Source organism: Eutrema salsugineum, unplaced genomic scaffold (genome assembly GCF_000478725.1).
Source record: "Eutrema salsugineum unplaced genomic scaffold, Eutsalg1_0 scaffold_8, whole genome shotgun sequence".
Classification (NCBI taxonomy): domain Eukaryota; kingdom Viridiplantae; phylum Streptophyta; class Magnoliopsida; order Brassicales; family Brassicaceae; genus Eutrema; species Eutrema salsugineum.
In genome coordinates, this window is record NW_006256414.1 from 11,620,063 (window position 1) to 11,641,652 (window position 21,590).

General features: G+C 36.7%; 1 protein-coding gene across 1 annotated transcript; it reads left to right on the forward strand.

Moving 5' to 3' along the window:
* The first annotated feature begins 15,996 nt into the window (after positions 1 to 15,996).
* LOC18009873 (acyltransferase-like protein At1g54570, chloroplastic) lies at positions 15,997 to 21,590 on the forward strand. The gene is made up of 13 exons (XM_006392451.2): positions 15,997 to 16,482; positions 17,111 to 17,162; positions 17,403 to 17,458; positions 17,825 to 17,983; positions 18,086 to 18,190; positions 18,271 to 18,380; positions 18,457 to 18,578; positions 18,712 to 18,820; positions 18,969 to 19,102; positions 19,297 to 19,660; positions 20,481 to 20,594; positions 20,674 to 20,765; positions 21,153 to 21,590. Exons 1-13 carry the CDS (start codon positions 16,089 to 16,091, stop codon positions 21,451 to 21,453), a joined length of 2,112 nt encoding a protein of 703 aa, XP_006392513.1. The 5' UTR covers positions 15,997 to 16,088; the 3' UTR covers positions 21,454 to 21,590.

Consider the following 21,590-nt stretch of genomic DNA (forward strand, 5'->3'; position numbering starts at 1 on the left):
TGAGGCTCGCAGCTCTTCGATTTCGAAGGTTTGTGCGCGAGTTTTTCTCTTCGATTAGCGAAGTCGCTCCTGATCTTCTCTCCTCGGCTCATCCTCGCGCTCTGCCTGCTCGACCAATTGAAGATTTTCCTCTTCTTCAGCTGGGTTGTCGTCGCGAGCCGGGTCGGTGACTTCATCAGCCCAAATGCCATTTAGTGCCGAGGTGAGCTCTTCTTGACTTATTCGCCGAGCCAAGCTGTTTTGTTGCGAATTCATTGTTCCATCGTTTTGTTGGGCGTCCACGTCGATCACGTCGTTCTCCTCTTCGTCGGCTCGTCGCCTTGAATTGCAACGGAGTGGAGGCGGCTCGGTCATGTTGATTCGGGTTGCTGCGGGAGTCTGTTGCCGAGGGAACGAAACATTGGTGGCGCCAAGGGGTTTCTTGCGCCACTACCTGAGGCTCCTGCAGGTGTTGAGAAATCAAAGCGTCTCCGGACTCCATCCGTCGGATCGGAGATTCCGGCTCTCCACTGTGGGTGTCGTCTCTCAGCCGTCATCGCGTCGAGCCTTTCCGTGATCGCCTCGTTCCTTTTTTTCTGCTCGTTGATTTTCTTCATCAACGTAGCCATCATGTTTTGCATATCCTCTTGGGTTTCAGTTGTCGCCGTTGTTGTGCCCGTTGGTGGAGTGTCCTTCTCCGCACCGTTGTCGTTGTTGTTGTTGTTGTTGTTGTTGTTATCGTCAGGGGTGTTGCTTGCCATGTTCTTCAGATCTTAAAGTCTTGTCGCAAGAACAGTAAGATAGCCACAGACGGTGCCAAATTGTGTGAGCCAAAACTCGCCAACCAAAAATTTGTTAAGACAAACTTAAGGGATCCGAAATTTCTAGGGTTTATCGCAAGAACAGTAAGATCGAAAGAAGGTTTTTATTGCTGAAGTGTTTAGTCTTTATTACTTAGGATCGCAGAACTTACATAATGAATCGTGTAAATCACCTATTTATACTAATTCCCAAAACCGCCTAGCCGAGAATCTCGGGAGAGATTTTTGGAATATTTCCTTATCGTGTTGTGCGGCCACCATCATAATGCTTTTGCCTAGGGTTTCAGTGGGCTCGCATCCTTAACGACTTCGGATCGGCCTATCTTCACTTGTATGCAGCTCGGCCCATCTTCTCTTATGTGCAGCTCGGCCCATCTTCTCTTGTGCACGGCTCGGCCCATCTGAGAGTCCTTCACGCGGCTTGGCCTCCTTATTGGCTCCTCACGGCTCGGCCCATTTACGATGTTGGGTGCAGCTCGGCCCACTCCTCTTTTGCGGGGGTTCGGTCCATATCTGATGAATCACTGATTCCCCTTGCCAAAGCGGCTCTCCCCGATGTTTAATTATTCTTGAGATGATTTAAACCGGTTGAGGTGAAACTGACCCAACAAGCCAGCCTTTCAAGCACCATATCCAAATCGCTTCAACAATGGCTTCAACAACAACTTACGGAATGAAAACTACAGCAATCTCTCTTACCGCAATCCAAATGTGGAGAATCCTCAAGTTCAGTACTACCCACCACAGCAAAAATCATTCCAAAACAAGTTCTAAGGTGGATAATTCGGAGGGACAGGAGCTTATCAACCGCGACAGCCATATAACTATCAAGGTACGGGTTTTAACAATCAATTTGTACAACAGCAAGGAGTCACAACGGACAAGCTAGCTTCGCAAATTGGAAGACTTGAACAGTACAGCCGTGCCCGGAGATATAGAGCCCATAAGCGGTGTTAAAAAAAAGCCTTTAATATTTTTTTTTATTAAAAATCTTAATTAACCACATTTATATCATATTCATATAAAACTAATATAATTCATATAAAAAATTATTTTCTTAAAATTCTTTTAAAACCAGTAATAACAATCATCATCCTAAACAAAATAAATAAAAAGTAACTAATCCCAAATCAAACTAAAATCTGATACAATATGAAACAAAATTAAATGAAAAAAAAAACTTAATAATGAGCAAATAATTTTTGATTATGTGATTGTTCAGTAAGAAAAAAAAGAAGTAAGAAGTTTTCAAAACTTCAAAGTTTGAAAAGATAATTTTGTATAAAAAAGTTTAGTCTATCTAATTGTTTAGGATGCTATGTATGTTGTCCTAATATTTAGTGTGTTGTTAATTTTAGTTGCTAATTTGTTTTTTTTAAGTTTGTGTTTTCAAAACTAAATTTATACTGTTCAATTTATAATAATTAATAATGTTAAGAATTATGATTAAATTGACCATCTAGTTAAAAAAAAAAAAACCTGGACCCATAATCCAATGTTTCTTTTCTTTACACATAGGCACAGACATGTTGAACAGTCCATCCAACAGCTTGTTATGACAAACGAGAAAGCATCTAAAGACATGAACGTGAAAGTTGACTGCATGTACAATGACCTGAACGGGAAGTTTGAAGCTTTATCTTTGCACGTCAAAAAGCTAGACGTACAAGTTGCCCAAACAGCCGACTCTATGAAGAGGCAAAGTGGAGCTCTTCCCGAAAGAGTTGAAAATAACCCCACGAGATTTGCAATGCCATAACCACGCTGCCCGAAGAAGAAGCCAAAACCAATGGAAAAGATGAAGAAACCCCAATCTTTGTACCACTTTACAAGGATGTCGATGCCAAGCAGCCTCCATTCAAGGTACCTCAACGTTCACCGTTTCAAAGGCTTACAAAAGCCGACGATCCGGGACGTTTTGTTTTCTAATGTTTCATTTCAGGAATCAAATTCACAGACTGTCAATGCGATTCTGGAACCAATGTCAACATCATGTCAAAGACATTTGCCAAAAAATTGGGCATAAAACCTTAAGGACATCATCGGTCAAGGTTATCTTTGGAGATTCATCTCAAAAAGATACTGAAGGGGCGATTCATGATCTACAAGTTCTAGTGGGAGATAAGATTGTTCCAGCAGATTTCCAAGTCCTGGAGATGGATAAAGACAAGGAGAGGCCACTCATATTCGGGAGACCATTTCTAGCTACTGTAGGAGCAGTAATCGACCACGCAAACCGGCATGCTGTCTTCCTTAATGTAGATCGCAGAAGGTTTTATCTGACTGTCCTAGACGATTTTCCAAGTAAAGGAAACCGGCCAAAAGAGAAAGAAAAGGAGAAGCCGAGAGCTTTTGCAAAGATCAAGATCATCATTCCACCAGATGCGAGAGAGACTAGTGAGGACCAAATCCAGGAACTGATCGAAAACACAAAAAGGGTTTTAAACAATGTTAAAGTCTGAAAGAAGAGTAAAGGAAAGAAGACGGCTCCTCAAGGAGAAGAAGTTAAACCTCCAGCGACCGGAAATGATAAAGGCACATCAAGTGGAGTGTCATTCAAATCAGCCTGATCTTTCATGCCTACGTCGAGCTAAACGACTTAAAACAAAAGCGCTTAATGGGGGACAACCCATTTAGGTACTCTTTCTTTTAGTTTTCTTTTCCTTTTTACAATTTATGTTTCCTTTTTCTTTTAAGTTTCAGATATTTTTATAAAACAAAAACACAAAAAAATCACAAAATTAGAAAAACCAAGAAAGAAGGAAAGGTTTTTAGCTGCTCGGCCCGGCAGAAACCTGAAAGTTGGACGAAGGCCACAGGAAAATGGGCCACGGTCGCGACCAACCGACCTGTGGCCAAAGCCTCATCGACCGCGGCACCGTGAATGTGACCGCGGTTGCGCGTCTCCTGACCGCGGCCGTTGGTCGTTGAGACAGGAATTCGGACTTCCGCCGCTTTTCAGAAGTTCCCGGTGATTCCCGTTGATTCCCGGTGATTCCAGGTGATTCGAGGTGATTCCCGGTGATTCCCGGAAAAGTCCGTTAAGATTTTCCATAAGTTTTAAACCCCCTGTTGCATACAAGAAAAGAAAGGTAAGTTCCCGTAAGCTTTTGAATTCCCGGAAATTTCCCGTTTTTGCTACAAAAACGTTTTTTAAAGAAAGGAGATAGAACACTTTTTGGATCAAAAACTCCTTTTTCTCTTCTCTTTCAAAAGACTTGGAGATTTAGGAGATAGAACATCTTTTTCAATTCTTAACCTTTTTAAGAAATTCTTGGCCCAAACCTCACTCTTTTTCAAAGCTGATTTCAAATCTATCATCAAATCTCTCTTTCCAGCAAGGTATGAAGCTCAAACTCGCCATTTTTAATTGATTTTGGAAGTTAGAGTTTTCTTAAAAAATCCCAAATCTTGGTTTATTAATGGTGGAAATAGCTTAAGAACAATAGATTATCCTTCTAGGTTATCTGAAAATCGATTTTAACACCCAGCTTAAGAGGAATTGAGATTTTTGAAATTTGGATTCTACATGCTTTATAAATCGAATTTGGAACAGAAAAATTGATGAATTTGATTTAGTCTTGTGTGATTATTGATTAGTATTAGGTAACCTATAGATTTGACATGAAAATTGCTCACTTAAACCAATTTTTAGAAGATTTTTATGTTGAAAACATCAAAAATCCGAATCTGGTCATGAACTACTCGATTTCTTCGATTCAATATCAATTATGTTTGCTTGTGGTTTTAACTAATCTCTTGATACTATGGTTAGTATAACTGATCGCTAATGTGTTAAAATCAGCATCCATATTCACTCTTTTTCCAAGTATCATCTCGTCTTGTAGGAAAAATAGAACAAACCAGATCCCGAAGAAGCCGTCGCACTGGTGACAGCTCTGAGGAAATTCCTGATGATAGTACTCTTGGAGAGTACATGCTGAACCAAGCCATACCGAGAAGAAGAAACTACGTGATGAGGCTGCTCCAGCACTCAAGAGAAACACGAGCAATTCCCGAGCCACCACAGATCCGATATATTGGGAAAGAGATCAACCCGAGAGTGGACTATGCAAGACGTTTCAAGAAGCTGAACATCAAACCGTTGCCCTGCATTGACTATCATACACTCGAGATGCTTGGGATTAGAGAAGATGTAATCTGGTACATCGATGCACTTAATCTGAGACCCTACATGGAGCTGAACCTTCCAACTTATCCCGAGCTAGTCCGCAAGTTCTTAGCAACTGTCACCCTCCACCACACGAAGAGGAGGAACCCCAGAGCATCTGACGGCGTCTTGTCGTTCTCTATCCGCGGACAGACCTACTTACTCACCATTTCTGCACTTTGTGAAGCTCTTAAGCTCCCGTACACCGATGGCATTTACCTCGAGGAAGAACCTGATTTTGATTTATGGAGAGAGATGGGTCATGGCGTCTATGATAGCGGGAGATCCAAGTCAGCCCTTTTTACTCATCCTGCAGTGAGAGTTGTGCACAAACTCTTAGCACACACGATTTTCTATAAAGCCAACATGGGATGTGTTTTGAAGACCGAGCTCATTACACTTCAGATGCCATTTATGGACGACCCAGGACTTGCCTGCTTTGCTTGGATCATAGCACATAACATGGTGAAGGTGAAGCATGACTTACATGGTTGAGAGGACGCTACTCCAGCTTATGGGAGCGCTATTACTGCAATACTACAGGCTGTAGGATTCGATTTCTCATCTGATGATCCACTTCCCGACGTCTGGTATGACCTACTCTATCTCTCTCACGATCACACTATCTCTCGTGCCACTTTCGATCCAGACAGGTTTGGTTACAAGTATTGCACTAGCACCGAGAAGCACTGAGTCTGTTTACCCTCAGCAACAGTCCCGAGATTGTGTAACGGAGGACGTCCATGATGGACTCCGGAACCCAATGAGTTTTTACCATCTGTGCCTCGTCTACCATTCACCATCAGGCAATACATAGTGGCCAAGGCAAAGCGCGATGCAGCTGCAGCCCGTGCTCACTTTCAGCCATATGTTTCGACCGGCCACACTTCATCATCGACATCGTCACATACCCATTCTCACCTGGAGCACAGAGTTGAGAGACAAGGACGACGCTTTGAGCGCATTGTCACCTTCCTACAAGAGCAGCACCATTTCGAAGCAGACACATCGGAGGATGAGTGATTGATCAGCACTTCATTGTCATTTGACAGCCATCACGGTTCTATCATCATTTTCTTTTCTTTTATATTATTTTATTTTTGCTTTTATTCACCATCTTCTCACCAACTTTTTCACACTGGGGACAATGTGTTTTAAGTTTGGGGGAGGATGTCTATCCGTACTAATCATTTTCCTACTTTACTATCGAAATTTCAAGTAGTTTTTAATTTTAATATGTAACCTATTTGACTTTAAGTATTTTTCAGGAATGTTTGACACAAAACTATGATGATTTAGACTTCTTCATTTGTGGTTAGCAATAGACTAGGCGGTAGCTAGAGTACTTGCACTACGAACTCCCACCAGAGGATTTCTATTCATGGAGATTCTTTCTGACAGGATATACTAGCTCATTTTATTTGACCTTAATATTGATATCTAACTTTTTCATCATTGATTTTAGGCAGGCATCGAGACATACATCTAGGACGTCTTTTACCCTCATTTTTACCACTCTTTGTCGTCCTAGATGACCAGTTCATCTTTATCTGGTACCATACCCTACACCCAAAACCCTTGTTTTCAATCCTCATGCATTCTCTCTTTAGTTTATATCAGCAGATATGTGCAAAAACGTCGGAGAGAAGAGGAGCGACGCCTTTTTCAGTCACTCACGAGGAAGACTGAATGGAATTGGGAAGGAAGAGTATCAAAAACCTTATTAAGCTTTACATGACTGATTTTTATTGGTAGTTATATGCTCTCTATGACTATATATATAAAGGTGCTCTTTTAAAAAAAAAATGAATGAAGGAGAGGGAAACAAAAAGTCTAATGAGTCTTAGATTGTCGAAATTTTTGGAGCAAGAAGCAACCATTATTCGTTTAAAGAGCTATGGTTTTGAAAGATTTACAAAAATCTAAGTCTGGGGAGTTAGGAGAGAACCTGAGGAAGAAGACCAAAAATCTATGGCAAGAAGAAAGTGACTGAAAACTGTGGATACCAACAGGTTCACTATCTCTTATGGTTTTGCATAATATCTTGCACCCTCCAGATCTTCAGATAACCCGTAGACACTTTAAGCCTACCCCTAGAATAACCCTTTTCAAACCTAGCCTAGATTGCCTTGCTTAACCTTTCTTTGATGAGAACCACCAAAATTTTTAATAAATGTTAAGAGATAGTTGACTGGAAGTTAGATCTTAATGCAATAGATTTCCGCATGACGGATTAACGGACTAGTTATGCTCGTATTGCTAGTGAGAATTTTCTAGGCTAATCCCGATTGATGCATAATGATTGATATTGGTTTAGAAGTTTGGTCTCTGAGATTTTGTTTAGTTCCTGCGTTTTCAAACCTCTCACCGAGATTTGGCCTTTGTTTTGTTTGAGGACAAACAAAAGACTAAGTTTGGGGGAGTTGATAACACCGGATTTTGACCATTTTTAATGATCACTTTAATATCTTTTACAGGTGTTTTTACTCTATTTTCAAAGGTTTTCAAATGATTTCTATGTTTTCGGATTTTAAAAGACTTTTCAGGTAATTTGGGATAAAGAGGCACAATTGGAACAAAAAGACTCTTTTGGATAAATGCAGATCGTCAGAACTCTCATGGAGAGACGAAGACCTTCTCACCGTCTGATCACCCTCAAAATTAGACAACTTATAGAAGAATCAACCAGCTTTCAAATGCACTTGGTTTGGAGACATTCCAACGGTTGGATCTCAAGATATACCATTTTCCTTGGAGACACTCAAAGACGGCCAGCAAACCACGCGACTGCGGCCACCAGCCCATTTCCCGCGTCACAAGCTTCACGACCGCGGCCAAGCCTATGTTTCCTGCGGTCACGTTACTCCCGACTGCGGCCGGCCAGCTATGATTAAAAGCCCATATTTCTGAAGCCCATGGTCTCTAGGGTTTCTAAAAACGAACTAAATGACAAGTATTTATTGTCTTCAATACTCCATGGTCTCTAGGGTTCTGGAATTGAGGCAGAGAAGATTGTTCAACTCTGAGTTCTTCAATAGAGAAGCTTTCTTTCATCTCTTTTTTTTACTGTTTTTGATTACTTTTATTAAAACCAATGATGATGTCGACCTCAACCATGTCTGAGTAGATCCCGAGTTGGGCTTAGGGTTCATGAAAGGGGCTCTCATAATCGATTAAGACATCTAGGTTTATAGATCTGGGATTTTAACTTAATTATCTGTTTATTCTCGTTCTTATTGCATGTATGCTTGATTGATCACCTAGTATTTGATCTAGATAGTTAGTGTTGCGAAAGTTTTCATTAAGTATCAGACCTAGAATGAAACAGGCAATTTTTCCGTAGGAGTGGAAACCTACCTGCGGCAATCGTGAGTACTGACGAGTCCTGTGCAGCTCTTGTGTTCTCTCCCTTCCAGGACCAGAGTGGAAACCTACTGGTCAGGGTTGCGAGAAACAGTTGGTTATGATCACGATAGTGACGTATTCATACCGCCGTACTCTAACTCTAGAACCCTATATTTCGATTCCCTTTAATCCCAATCTATAATTTCTAGTGTTAAAACTGATTATGATCCCTGTAGAGTTCCCAAAAGCTCAGCGGTTTTAGCCATAGTTTACAAACCAATCGATTTTTACTTGCTCTTTCAGATCTGCATTTTATTCACTTTAGTTTGATATTTTGCTTGTTTCATTTGCTTTCCATTCGATTTTTCTACTTGTTCTTTAGGATAGATTTATTTGCTTTCTTTAGTTCTAGTTTAATCTGTGACAACAACCAACCTCTAAAACCAATCTAGTCTAGACATAAAGTTAGAAACCGTAAAAGAATACCAGGCACACAAATCTCTGTGGATTCGATCCCTAAATACTACAATTGATTAGCTGTGCACTTGCGGCTTTCATTTGTTTTTATTAAGGGTAAAACTTGTTCCCTCACGCAGTAGACACATCACTGTCTTTGAAATCTCTCTCCAAATCTTTGATCAGGACATTGCAGCCTCTTTGTTCCTTAAATGCTTGACGAAGGGTGATTGTGTTCTTCGCCTCTCCTTCTTCAACATCTTTAAGTCTCTTCACTAGAATTGCATTATCTTTGAGCTTTTGTTCCTCTAGAGTCTTCATCTGATCAGAGAGACATTCGAACTTCCTGCTAAAATCAGAAGACATTGACTCTAATTTCAAACAAAGGTTAGATTCAGCAATAGCTTGTAGATCAAGAAACTCATTCAGTGTGGTGTCTAATCGATCTAGTTGGAGCATAAATCGATCAGCCTCAGCGTTCTGGTGCAGAATCTGATGAGGTAGGGGATGAGATGGTCGACGGTTCAGCAGGTGTGGCGAATAGGGCTCATCTCAGTGGTGTGGAGTTTGCGAGTCTCCATGGTAGTGGTTCGGATTAGGGTTCCGAAGATGATGATCAAAATCACGCTTGGATGGTGATTCACATGCGCAGGGAGCTTCACTCAAGTTGCAAAACCTTCGCTCGGGATTAAGGTTTCTTCTTGGATGATCCATGCTTCAAGGATTCTGAAACTAGGGCACACAGAAGAAAGAATAAGCAGAAACAGAAAAAGTTAGGGTGTTTATGAGTTTGGTTTACTTCCGATGTTGTTTTGGCAGAAACTCGACATATATATAGTCTTATGCGGCTTCAACCTCCCAGGTTTAGACCTCCAGAGACTAAAAACCTCCCCAGCAATGGCGCCAGAAACTTGATGGGCTTGCGGGCCTAGGGTTTGTTTTTAACAAGCCCGTTGGTCCTCAAAAAGTTTTAAATTTATAAAACCCTAGTGTCTGCAAGTGCACAGATGTACGTTTGTAGGACTTAGGGTGTCGATCCACAGGGAGGATGTCTAATCTGCGAGAAACAACAAACTGGGAAAGTAAGCAAAGTCATAAACTCATGGGATTTGGGGTTTTTGGTTAAGAATCCTAAACTAAACCTAATCTAATGTTCACAAGAAATAAGATGCAATGCAAGATGAATTGTTAAAAGAATATCTCAAGCATATCGACTCAAACTATAGACTCTAAAACTCATAGGTGGCGATTTAGACTTCTCCGGCTTACTCTAATCGATGTATAATGGCATTTCCAATTAGCTTCTGGGCGATTTATCTTCATCTGTTTCTGAGATCTGCATAAAACTAGGATAGACATATGTATGATTAACCAACTCTCGTCATCTTAATCAACTAATCACTTAAATCTAACAATTAACCCTCGCTCTCATGTCAGAAATAACATCATGCATTAGACATTGAATTTGTCTGCTCACATCTTCTCTATAGGTAGCTCTCGACTCCTATAGCGACTATGTTATTCTGAAGCTAGGTATGAATGATATGATATAGCACTCTCGTGGCTTTCATCGATCCTTGGCTCAGAGAATATGTCATGAATCTACTATCATGCAATATGAACAACTTAGAAGAGATGAGATCCAGAATATGGTTTAGAAACTTAGAAATCCTAATTGATATGTATGTCTATCGAAATCTTCAAACAACTTGACTCTCTGGGACTAATCTACATGATATATGCAATGGATGATAAAAGACATAGAAGAATGCAAAAGAATGAAACAGAAAATTTAATAAGATAGAAAGGAGAAAGAACAATGGATCTCCATCGCCTAACCCTAGAAAAACAAAGTTTGGTGGCTCAAAATCTCATTACAGGAGCACACACCCGTTTAGAGTTGCTAAGAAATGTATTTATAGGTCCTAGAGTCTTTCAGGTCTCATTTAGGGCTTCTCTGAAAAGGAATGGCTAAGTGGGCTTTGATGTTGGGCCTTGTGGCTCGTCCTTAGGTCCACCGGGGGTGAGAGTCTTTCAGGGCAGGTAAAACATGGTTTTCCCGCGGGTGAGAGTCTTCCGGGGCCCGTGAAATTGGTCAACTTGTTCTCCATGTATCTTTTGATTGCACCGTTTGATCTTCGTGATGTAAAGTGCTATGGAAATCTGGTTGTCTCCTCTTGATTGTATCCAAATTTGAGCTATATCAGACGGTGAGAAAGTCTTCATTTGAGGCTGAACTTCTGACGGTCTGACTCTAAGATGAAAAATGGATTTCTTCCATTTTGCCATCATTTTCCCAAAGTTTCCTGAAAAGAGCCTTGAAACTACAAATACATGGAAATCATAATAATATTTCCTAAAACTGATTAAAAACTTTAAAAAAATTTGAAATCAATGGTGAAAATAGGTACAAATACGGTGTTATCAGGTACCTAAGCAATTGGCGGAGAGGCTCTCTCTGCTTAGATTGGTGTATGAACGGTGAACAAAGAACCAAGGGGGATAGATGTGACGCCACACAGCTGATGGAGAGGCTGTGATAAGTCGGTGAACTCAAGAACAAAGGGGAATCCACTCAGTGTTCAAGAACTCAAAGAAGAGGTGGCTGCTCTTACGAAAATGCGTTCTTTTATTGATTAGAGTAAAATAGTGTGTCTTACAATGCCGCATGTGAGACTTATAAATAGTCCTTCGGCCTTGACCTTCTAGGGTCGACAGAGACTTAAGAAAAAGAAAGAAAACTTGTGACAGACTCTTGTAAAAGTAAATAAAACAGAATGGAAAAAATACTAAAGTTCTCGGCTAAATTAAAAAGGAAACATAACAAAAGGGCCTTAAAACAAATTCTGCAAAACAACGAGAGGGAAACTCGTTAGTTTAAATATAATTAAACCAAACACTCACCTTGGTGTCGTTTTGACACTTAGTCATTTCCTCAATAGTGAAGATCATGCGAGCTCCTTGGATCCTTAGTAGTGGCCATTCCAATGTTGGTGTGGACTTGATGCTTGTGTCGTCTTGATCTTCATGCCAGTCTTAGTCCTTCCTCAAGTTGTTCCTCCTCTTGAATAATTAGCATCTTATCCTCGGTTAAGTTCATTGCTACTTGATTGAGAAGTGGCTGATCGATGCTGAGTTTATCAATGCCTTTGGTAGATCAAGGTGTCCATAGCATTATTGAATTCTTCTCTCAGCTTCCTTAGCCCTGATCTTGTCTTTGGAGGGTTCTTCATGGTTGGAAAAGGGTTTTTAGGGGCCATGTCTTCATCAGAGTTAGCCAAGTTAATTTGATAATTGTGGTCAAAGTTGTTGAAACGGAGACGATAGATTTTATGTTTAAGCATGGAATGTGAATATATCCAAAAACATGCACGTTGAATTTTGGCTTGCTTTGCTTCTTCCTTATTTACCGTTAAAAAACCTTACGGAACCCATTTGAACACGTCTTTTGTGTGACCTAACCACACAAAGGACACTACACCAATCGTTATTTTTTGTCTTTATTGCTATTGTTAGTATACAAAGAAATTGATTATTTAAGAAAGAAAAAAGGAAGATATTTATCATCAGGAGAAAGAAACATAGAAAAACAATAGCGAGAAGTTTTCATTACTAAAAATAAAAAATACAATAGTGAAAAGAAAGAATATTGCTTTAGTTTCTTGTTAGCAACTTGCTAACTGTGCAACCTTGATAACGACTAGCTCCAAGAGATAATAAAACCTAAAGCAAAAAAGTTCAGATTTTTTATGTGAAATTAAACATCTCTGAGTTGGAGTAAAATGTACGTTTTATCATAACAATCGTTTTGTTTTTTTCTTTTTCTTTTTTGTTGCTTAAGTGTTGTTTTGGTCTAACTTTTCTTCATAGATTACGAATCATAATCACTCAAGGTCCAAAATGCGAATGCATGCGGATGAAGTATAGTAAGGAAATAATTGAAATATATTAATAGGTATGAAAATATATTTAGAGGGATTGAAAGAAACAAAATTATATTAAAAAGGTATGATAAAATCATAGATCGAGAGTAGTTCTTTTTTAGCAATTGATCATTTATAATAATAGTTTTATGTCTCGCAAGCATGATTTTATTTTTAAATAGCTATTATTACTAATCATTCAGCAGTTAATTCATCATATTTGTCTTTTTTAGTTTTCTTTTTTTTTATTTTATTTTATTTTTTATCTTCATATTTTCATTGTTATCTTCATCGTTCTTATTTCTTATCTTTAATGTTTTTATCTTCGTATTTTCCAACATTTTTCTTCATCAACTTCGTGTTCTCTTACTTTATCTTCTTCTTCATCTTTTTTTTTTTGGTTTTTCTTCATCTATGTTTTTTCTGATTTTGTTTCGTCTCTTTTTGGTTACTTATCTGGTGTATGTATTCTTCTCCTTATACTTTATCTATCTGTATTCTCATTTCTATTTTTTATTTTTTTCACCGTCTTTAATTTATTTTTTAATCATCATTGTTTTCTCTAACTTATTCTTTTTTTTAACAATATATCAATTTTAATAATATATATACATATATTTTTAAATCCAGTTAATATTAGAATTATCTTTAGTTATTAATATCTAACTGTCACTTTTCTTTTTGTTTACACTAAAATTCTTTGTATTTTATTTAATTTATACTAAATATACTAATAATAAATATAAATATAGATGAACAGAAAGCTCTCCTATTATATAATAGGCTACAATATATAGTTTTTTTTAATCAACTTAAAAACAGTTTAGAAATCCAAGTAAAAATACAAATATATATAAATTAATAATGAAAATTAGAAATATATAAATATATATACAAATTATTGGGTAAATTTCAGTCTCAATAATTTATATATATAAAGAGAGCTTTTCTCTCTTCTCATATTACCATCTGAACATCCACCTGTACACTATTTAACAAAATAAATTAATTTAAATATTTAAATATGAATATACAAACATATTCACACTAATATGTATCCATTAAAAAAATATAAATAACATAACTGAATATAAACAAGATATCCAAAAAAATATGTTCATGTGAAGGTGGACCATAAACAAAAGGAAAAAGAACAAAAAATTGAACAAAAGATAATAAATTTAAAAAACCCCAAAAAATGTAAGACACAACCAAAATAAAGAGATAGTCTAGAAATAGGGCCATAAGGACATATTGTTTTGGGAGATGAAGAAAAAAAGTTGGAAAATAATAGCAGGAAGATGTAATTTTGCTTTAAAAAAAAAGAAATAATCAGTTTAGATGAGAATATAAAGAAGTAACATGAAAGTAAGATATAACTATGAGATATTTACACCCAAATGCACTTTTTACAACTCATATTACAGCAAAATGTACTTCTTGCTATTAGGTGACTTTTCTTTGTTTTCAAATTTTTTAGGATTTTTTTGCCCCTCAGTAAAATAAACACTCTAAAAATAATTCAAAATTATCCTCCGTGTGCACGATAACGGTGGATGCAAATGAGTGGATACCCGATTAAAACCCAGATTTTTAAAAACATTAAATTTTTTCCATCTGTTTTGTTTTGTATTTTTCTATATTGTGAAAGATTGAAAATAATTTTTTTTGATAGAATGAATCATAATTTTATTTTCTCATTATTTTAAGATCCACTATACTATAGTTTATTTATCAAGGAAGAAATTTTTCAAAAAGCATTTATAAAAAAATTCAAAAAAAACACAAGTGTAGTTAGATATGGATGATACATGATGGATATAAAACATGGACATGATAGCGTGGATTAGTTTTAATTAATATATTCGACGTAGATCTACATTTTACATTGTCTACAATATGAACATGATTGCGTGGATATGTTTTCATTGATATATTCGATATGAATATACATTTTACATCATCTATAATCTATTCACATGATGTATGATGGACATATAACATGGACATGATTGCGTGGATATGATTTCATTATATATTTATATATTCGACGTGGATATACATTTTACATTGTCAATAACATGGACATGATAATGTGGATATATTATGGACAATGTAAAATGCATATTCATGTCAAATATATGAATGAAAACATATCCACACAATCGTATCCATGTTATATCATGGATCATCCACATCATATTTTGTGAATAGATATCTAAGTAGATTTCTGTTTTTTTTTGAATTTTTTATAAAGGTTATTTGAAAAATTTCTTGTTTCATAAATAAAGTATAGCATAATGTGTCTTAAAACAATAATGAAATAAAATTAGAATTCATTCTAACAAAAAAATATTTTATATATTTCACAATACAGAAAAATACAAAACAAAACAGAAGGAGAAAAAAATTATTGTTTTTAAAATCTGGATTTAAACCAGTATCCACTAACTCATATCCACCGTTATCGTGAATACGAGGAGTAATTTTGTATTATTTTGGTATGAAATTTAAAAAGAAGTGTTTTTTTGTAAGAAGAAGTGAAAAAAGTATTTTTGAGTGTAAATCACTCTATAACTGTTAACATTGATGATGGTGTGTCTAAGGAAATAAAGATAAGTTGTAAAGATATGTTAAACTTCATAACTTTCTCACGGTGAGAGGTACCAACTAAAAAAAAATTAATAGAATTAATGTCTATTTCACTAAGTTTGCATATACACGTATGTTCAAACTTCAAACTTGTAACTATTGTTTCAATAAGAACAAAATATCTAAAACTAATAAAAATTAATAATAAAAATTAAATTAGTAGCTTATAATTATTTATAGAAACGTTTTTTTTTTAAAAGAAACAACCAATATTGTATCAACTAATAGAAAACATATAAAACAGATAATTTACATATAATAATTTTCTTTAAATATACCCTATAATTCTAGTAGAATATAATTTTGAAGAAGGGGTTACAATCGTTCAGGTTACTTCAAGCGAAATCCCTAGGCTTTAACACAATCAAGTTGATGAATCATAGAGCACCATAGACAGTGGCGGACGCAGGTAAGATGGTCAGGTAACTTAAGTGGTTTGTGATGGATTGGTTAGATGGTCAAACCATCCGAATGGTGACCTTAATAACACGTAAAGCATTTTGGTGTTTCATTTGCCACCTCTTAATAAAACATGTAAACAAAAATAATTAGATAGGATGAAAATTTAAAACTTCTTTGCAATTATTCCTACTTACTTTTAGTACTTTCTATGAATTGTAAAACGAAACGGCAAAAAGGTATACGACATTTGTAAAGTTTCCATCTTTTCCTATTTTTTCCTTTCAAAGCTCTATTTCTTTTCTGTAAAAACATCCATTGCCTTGCCTGACTCAAAAGGCAATGGCAACAACATGTTCAAGCCTATTGGTGTTACCAAATCTCAGATTGAATTGTAACCAGAGACCCAATTTCAAGGTAAGAGCTCAAATCTCTGGTGAGAACAAGAAGGCGACATCAGTAGAGCCTGTGAACGGTTCGGTCTTTGTGTCTAATTTCCAAAGCCCAAAAGGGAGTGATGTTTTGGCAAATGAAGTGAATGGGAAAGTAAAATCTGGAAGGAAAGACGAAATTGAGCTGTTATGGGATGATGGGTATGGCTCAAAATCTGTAAAGGATTACTTTGCGGCGGCTAGAGAGATCTTGAAGAAACCTGACGGTGGACCTCCACGGTGGTTTAGTCCCGTTGATTGTGGCCAACCCATCAAAGATGCACCCACACTACTCTTCTTACCTGGTAATCGAATTCTATGGTTTTTAGCTTGATTGCAGAAAATTGCCTGCTTGCTTCTGACCTATGTGGGTTTTGTGTTGGCTCATAAGCTAAGACAACATTTTCACTTTTCTTTTTAATATTTGAAACTTGTATTAAATTTTCACTTCTTTGTTTTTTCATTGAGGAAAAAACTTGATTCTTTTAGGCTGTTCTGTCGAAATTCTTCAGAAGACTGAGTTTCTACTCCTTAGTAATTGGTTTTTTACTGTTATTATCTGAAGTATCGATAGTTTCAAATGTAGTGCCTGATGATTAATATCCTTACAATGTTTGAATCGGAATTAGTAAAGGTGCTATAGAACCTAATTGTTTAATCTTGTATTCAGAAGACTGAGTTCCTTAGTAATGGGTTTTTACTGTTTCAATTTTCAAAGTTCCAAGCTTTTTTGATAATTTCAACTTGTAGTAGTGTCTGGTGATTTATAATCTTCTATTGTTTGAATGGGAATAAAGGTGTTAAAGAACTTGATTGTTTAAGCTTTTCTGTTGGAATGACTTGTAATGGGTTTTTACTGTATTTATCTGATTCTCAGATAAATTGTTTTAAAGTTTTAGGCTTTTCTGATGATTCCAACTTTTCGTAGTGCAGGGCTCGATGGCACAGGGATGGGTCTCGTTCCACATCACAAAGCTCTTGGGAAGTACGTTCACTCTTTTGTAAAGTCTGGGTTTTCTAAGATGACATATATGCTTGAACCCATAATGCAGAAGCATTAGTATCTGATGCATGATAAATAATCCAAACAAATTAATCATGTCTCTGATGCAACGTATTCATAACTGTACACTTGATCTTTTCTGTTATGTTGAATGTCGTGTTACTTTTTGTCACACAAGTGTTCGCACTCTTGACTGTTTGTGATTATGTTTACTAAATACAGGGCTTTTCATGTCTGGTGCCTGCATATCCCCGTAAATGATCGAACTCCATTCGAAGGTAATAATTATCACGGATATAAAAAAAATACAGCGATATTCACATTTGGTTATGCAGATATTTTATACAGTACCTGTCTCTCTAAGGTCATAGAACATAATATCAAATCTTCTCTGGTGTTTGTTCCCTCTTTTCCCTCATTGTTTTTTCATCAAATAGAAATGCAAGAAAAATATATGTACAAACGAATATGGCTGTCACTATATATATATATATATATATATATACATTTGCTATTATATGTATTTGAATGACTTCCAAGTGGATATAGTTAGCGAGTGCTTCTGTATTTGGTCGTTGCTGACTTATTCATGTTATTTGCTCCATTTTCTCTGAAAATTATCTTACTGTTTGTTTGCCATAAAGGGCTGGTGAAAGTAGTCGAAGATGTTTTGAAGCAGGAGCAAGCTACACGTCCGAATAAGCCAATATATCTCGTGGGCGATTCCTTTGGAGGATGCCTAGCTCTTGCTGTTGCTGCCAGAAACCGTTCATTAGACTTGGTGTTGATACTAGTCAACCCAGGTCAGAAAATATTTATTTTCTTTCAGTTTTGTAGCTTTGTATGTAAATGCATACTTACATAAGATCTTTTGAATGGTCAAATATGTTTTCCTCATTATTTAGCTACATCATTTGAGAGGTCACCACTACAGCCGTTTCTGCCTATATTAGAGATGGTGCCAGAAGAGCTTCATTTTACTGTTCCTTATGCTCTGAGCTTTATTATGGGTACTTGAATTGATGCTTATTTTTAAGTAGGTCCTGTATTTTATTTTTAAATTATCTTCTCAGGCTTTCTTGATATCTAGGTGATCCAATAAAGATGGCTACAATGGGTATCGACAACCAACTTCCAGCAGGAATTAAAATGGAAAAGTTGAGACACAAGCTTACCAATTCTATGCTTCCTCTTCTCTCTGTGAGTGTTTTTTTAATGTATTTACTTGGTTCTGTTTCTATACAAGATTTGAATTTTTTTTACCATACGCTTTCAGGAACTCGGTGGAATTGTTCCAAGGGAAACTTTACTTTGGAAGCTTAAGTTGCTGAGAGTTGGCGCTGCTTATGCCAATTCACGCATCCATGCAGTTCAAGCCGAAGTCTTGGTCCTTGCTAGGTAATCTTCTTCCTTAATGTATTGCATTTCTCGGATCTTGTTTGTTATCTTGGTCTTTTAAAGAAAGACCTGCCTTTTATCATCAAGAAATTATAGCCTTATAGGAATGACTTTGGATTTCGTGGGCTTTCAGTGGAAAGGATAGGATGCTTCCTAGCCAAGAAGAATCAAAGCGGCTTTATAGGGTCCTAAAAAACTGTACAGTGCGATGCTTCAAGGAAAACGGGCATACCCTTTTACTGGTAGACATAGCCATTCACCTACTGAATCTATTTTGTGTGTATTTCCTTTTGCTAATGAAGTAGTGTCAGTATAATTTCTTACGGGAAGAGAGGAAAACCAGAAGAGTATGACCATTATTCTCTGACTTAGTGTTATTGTTTCTTCCAGGAAGACAGCATAAGTTTGCTCACAATTATAAAAGGTACATGCAAGTACCGACGCTCTTGGAGATATGATTTTGCTTCTGATTTCTTGCCTCCGAGTAAAGGAGAATTGGATTATGCCCTTCAGGAACTGCTTGGGTAACTTCTATAAGCCTTCATTGATTCTATTTCTCTTATACAAATGTCCAAAAAAGTGACGGTACAAGCTAAGATTACTATCTCATCCATTGGGTCTCTCCAAATGAGTAAAAGGGACCCAAATGTGGGGTTTTCTTACAAACTAAGCTCCATGTTATAGTATCTGGTCTGACTGTTTTCCTTGTGACAAGCAGGTTCTTACGAAATGCTGTTAGTTCTGTCTTTCTGTCGACCATGGAAGATGGGACTATAGTGAAGGGACTCGCTGGTGTTCCAGATGAAGGTCCGGTGTTACTTGTTGGTTACCACATGTTGATGGGCTTGGAACTTGGTCCAATGTCTGAGGCATTTATCAAAGAGAAAAACATTCTCTTTCGTGGAATGGCCCATCCGATTCTGTATTCAGAAAATGATTCAGAGAAGGATTTTGGTTATATGGACTGGATTAAAGTATTTGGTGCCTACCCTGTCACGGCAACCAATCTTTTCAAGCTGCTATCTGCTAAATCTCATGTTCTTCTCTACCCCGGCGGTGCACGAGAGGCTCTCCATAACCGGGTTAGTCATCTTCATATCTTTTTATTATTTGGTTTGATATAAGGAAAATGAGTAGCCAAAAGGCAAGTGGTTCCACCCGCTTAAAAAGGGGTGAAAGGAAACCTTTATATCTCTCTTAATGTCATAGAAAGATGAGAAAAAATTGATGAAACTTCCATATGGTTTTAGAAGTGCTGTTTTAAGCATCCGTTATTATTGGCTAATGAAGGAGGGAACTCAAGCATTTATTGCGAGAGCGAAAGAACCTTCTTGATTTTTAATGAGAAGGCAAAAAGAACCAAATTTGATATCTTATTATAGGAAAGTCAAAATAAAGTAGACTGCCAACGATCTGACGATAGAAAGTCTTGATTGTTTGTTTGCGTCTTTTTTTTCGTTTAGTGTAATTCTCTTCCAAAAGAACTCGCAACCATTGGTTAACGAAATTCATTTGTTATTTGTAAACTCAAATTTGGTAAGCATTTTTTTTTTTTTTTGACAACGTTTGGTAAGCATTTAAACTTTGCAAAGTTATTTTACAAAAAATTAAAAATGTTTTGTTGTTAGAAACAAAAATGATTATGGTTTTTGAAAATTTTCCACATAGAAACAAAAAATGTAGAAATTAGCATTTGAAAGTTGAAACCATTGAGGTTTATAAGTCCATGAAACTGTGCTGCTATAACATCAAAAAGTTTACATGCCATTGCAACGTCTAAGTTAATAGGAACACGACTTATGCTTAATTTCAAATAATTTTTTTTATCTGAGATTACGCTATTTAGCCTGGTGGTGATGTTAGAGTTTCTGATTATATATACTACTTTCTACGATCTTTCAGGGTGAACAATACAAACTAATTTGGCCTGACCAGCAAGAGTTTGTAAGAATGGCAGCACGGTTTGGCGCAACAATAGTGCCGTTTGGAACGGTTGGTGAAGACGACATAGCTGAAGTAAGTTGCCTGTTACAGTAAAACATCTCAAAGTTATTGAAAAAGAGGCAAGTTTATATTTTCTTTTTCGCTATTGCAGTTGGTTCTTGATTACAACGACCTGATGAAGATTCCAATTCTCAATGACTATATCTCGGATATAACTCGCGATACCAAAAGATTTAAATTGAGGTAAAATTGCTTTTCATTTAACTAAAACAGACGCATTGATTGTTTGGGTTTTTTTTTGCATTTGCATTTGCATTTGCATCTTGTGTATTTTTCCCCCAAAAGAACTCTAATAGGTTAAACAACCTTTGTTAATTGTAAACGGAAAATAGGTTTACACTATGTAAATGTGAGTATGTTTTTGATATTTATATTCACTTATCTTTTGGTGTTGGTATATACAATGTGCATTAAACAATTTATGAAAAAGTGTGTTATCTTTTCTAATGTGATTTCCTGTTTATCTTTTTGCACTCATAATTTCATAAATAAGGAAATTAGCGGTTGAAACAATCATATAAGTGTTGTTGTTGTTTCTCAAAAACTGATGAGTGTTGTGATGATATATAGGGAAGAATCAAGTGGAGAGGTCGCAAACCAGCAACTCTATTTACCAGGGCTCTTACCAAAAATCCCTGGTCGATTCTATTACCTGTTTGGTAAACCGATACATACCAAAGGAAGACCAGAACTCGTGAAAGACAAAGTAGAAGCAAACCGGGTTTACTTGGAGGCGAAAGCGGAAGTAGAGAAAAGCATAGCCTACTTGTTGAAGAAACGAGAGGAAGATCCATACAGAAGTGTTGTAGACAGACTAAGTTACAGTTTGACACACCTTCCTGAGAATGATGTTCCTTCTTTCGAACCATGATTGAAACAAAAAGGGTAAGTGTAGTTACTTCTCACAAAGAAAACGTATGTAATGTCATTATAGAAAAAAGTCCATGTATATCCCAACTTTTATATAGATGAAATTGCTTAATGAACATCAATTAGTTGTTCTTCATA

Coding starts and splice junctions, on each gene's coding strand:
- LOC18009873 (XM_006392451.2), top strand. CDS start 16,089: ATGGCAACAACATGTTCAAGCCTATTGGTGTTACCAAATCTCAGATTG. Junction 16,483..17,110: donor CACACTACTCTTCTTACCTG/GTAATCGAATTC, acceptor TTCGTAGTGCAG/GGCTCGATGGCACAGGGATG. Junction 18,381..18,456: donor CTATGCTTCCTCTTCTCTCT/GTGAGTGTTTTT, acceptor ATACGCTTTCAG/GAACTCGGTGGAATTGTTCC.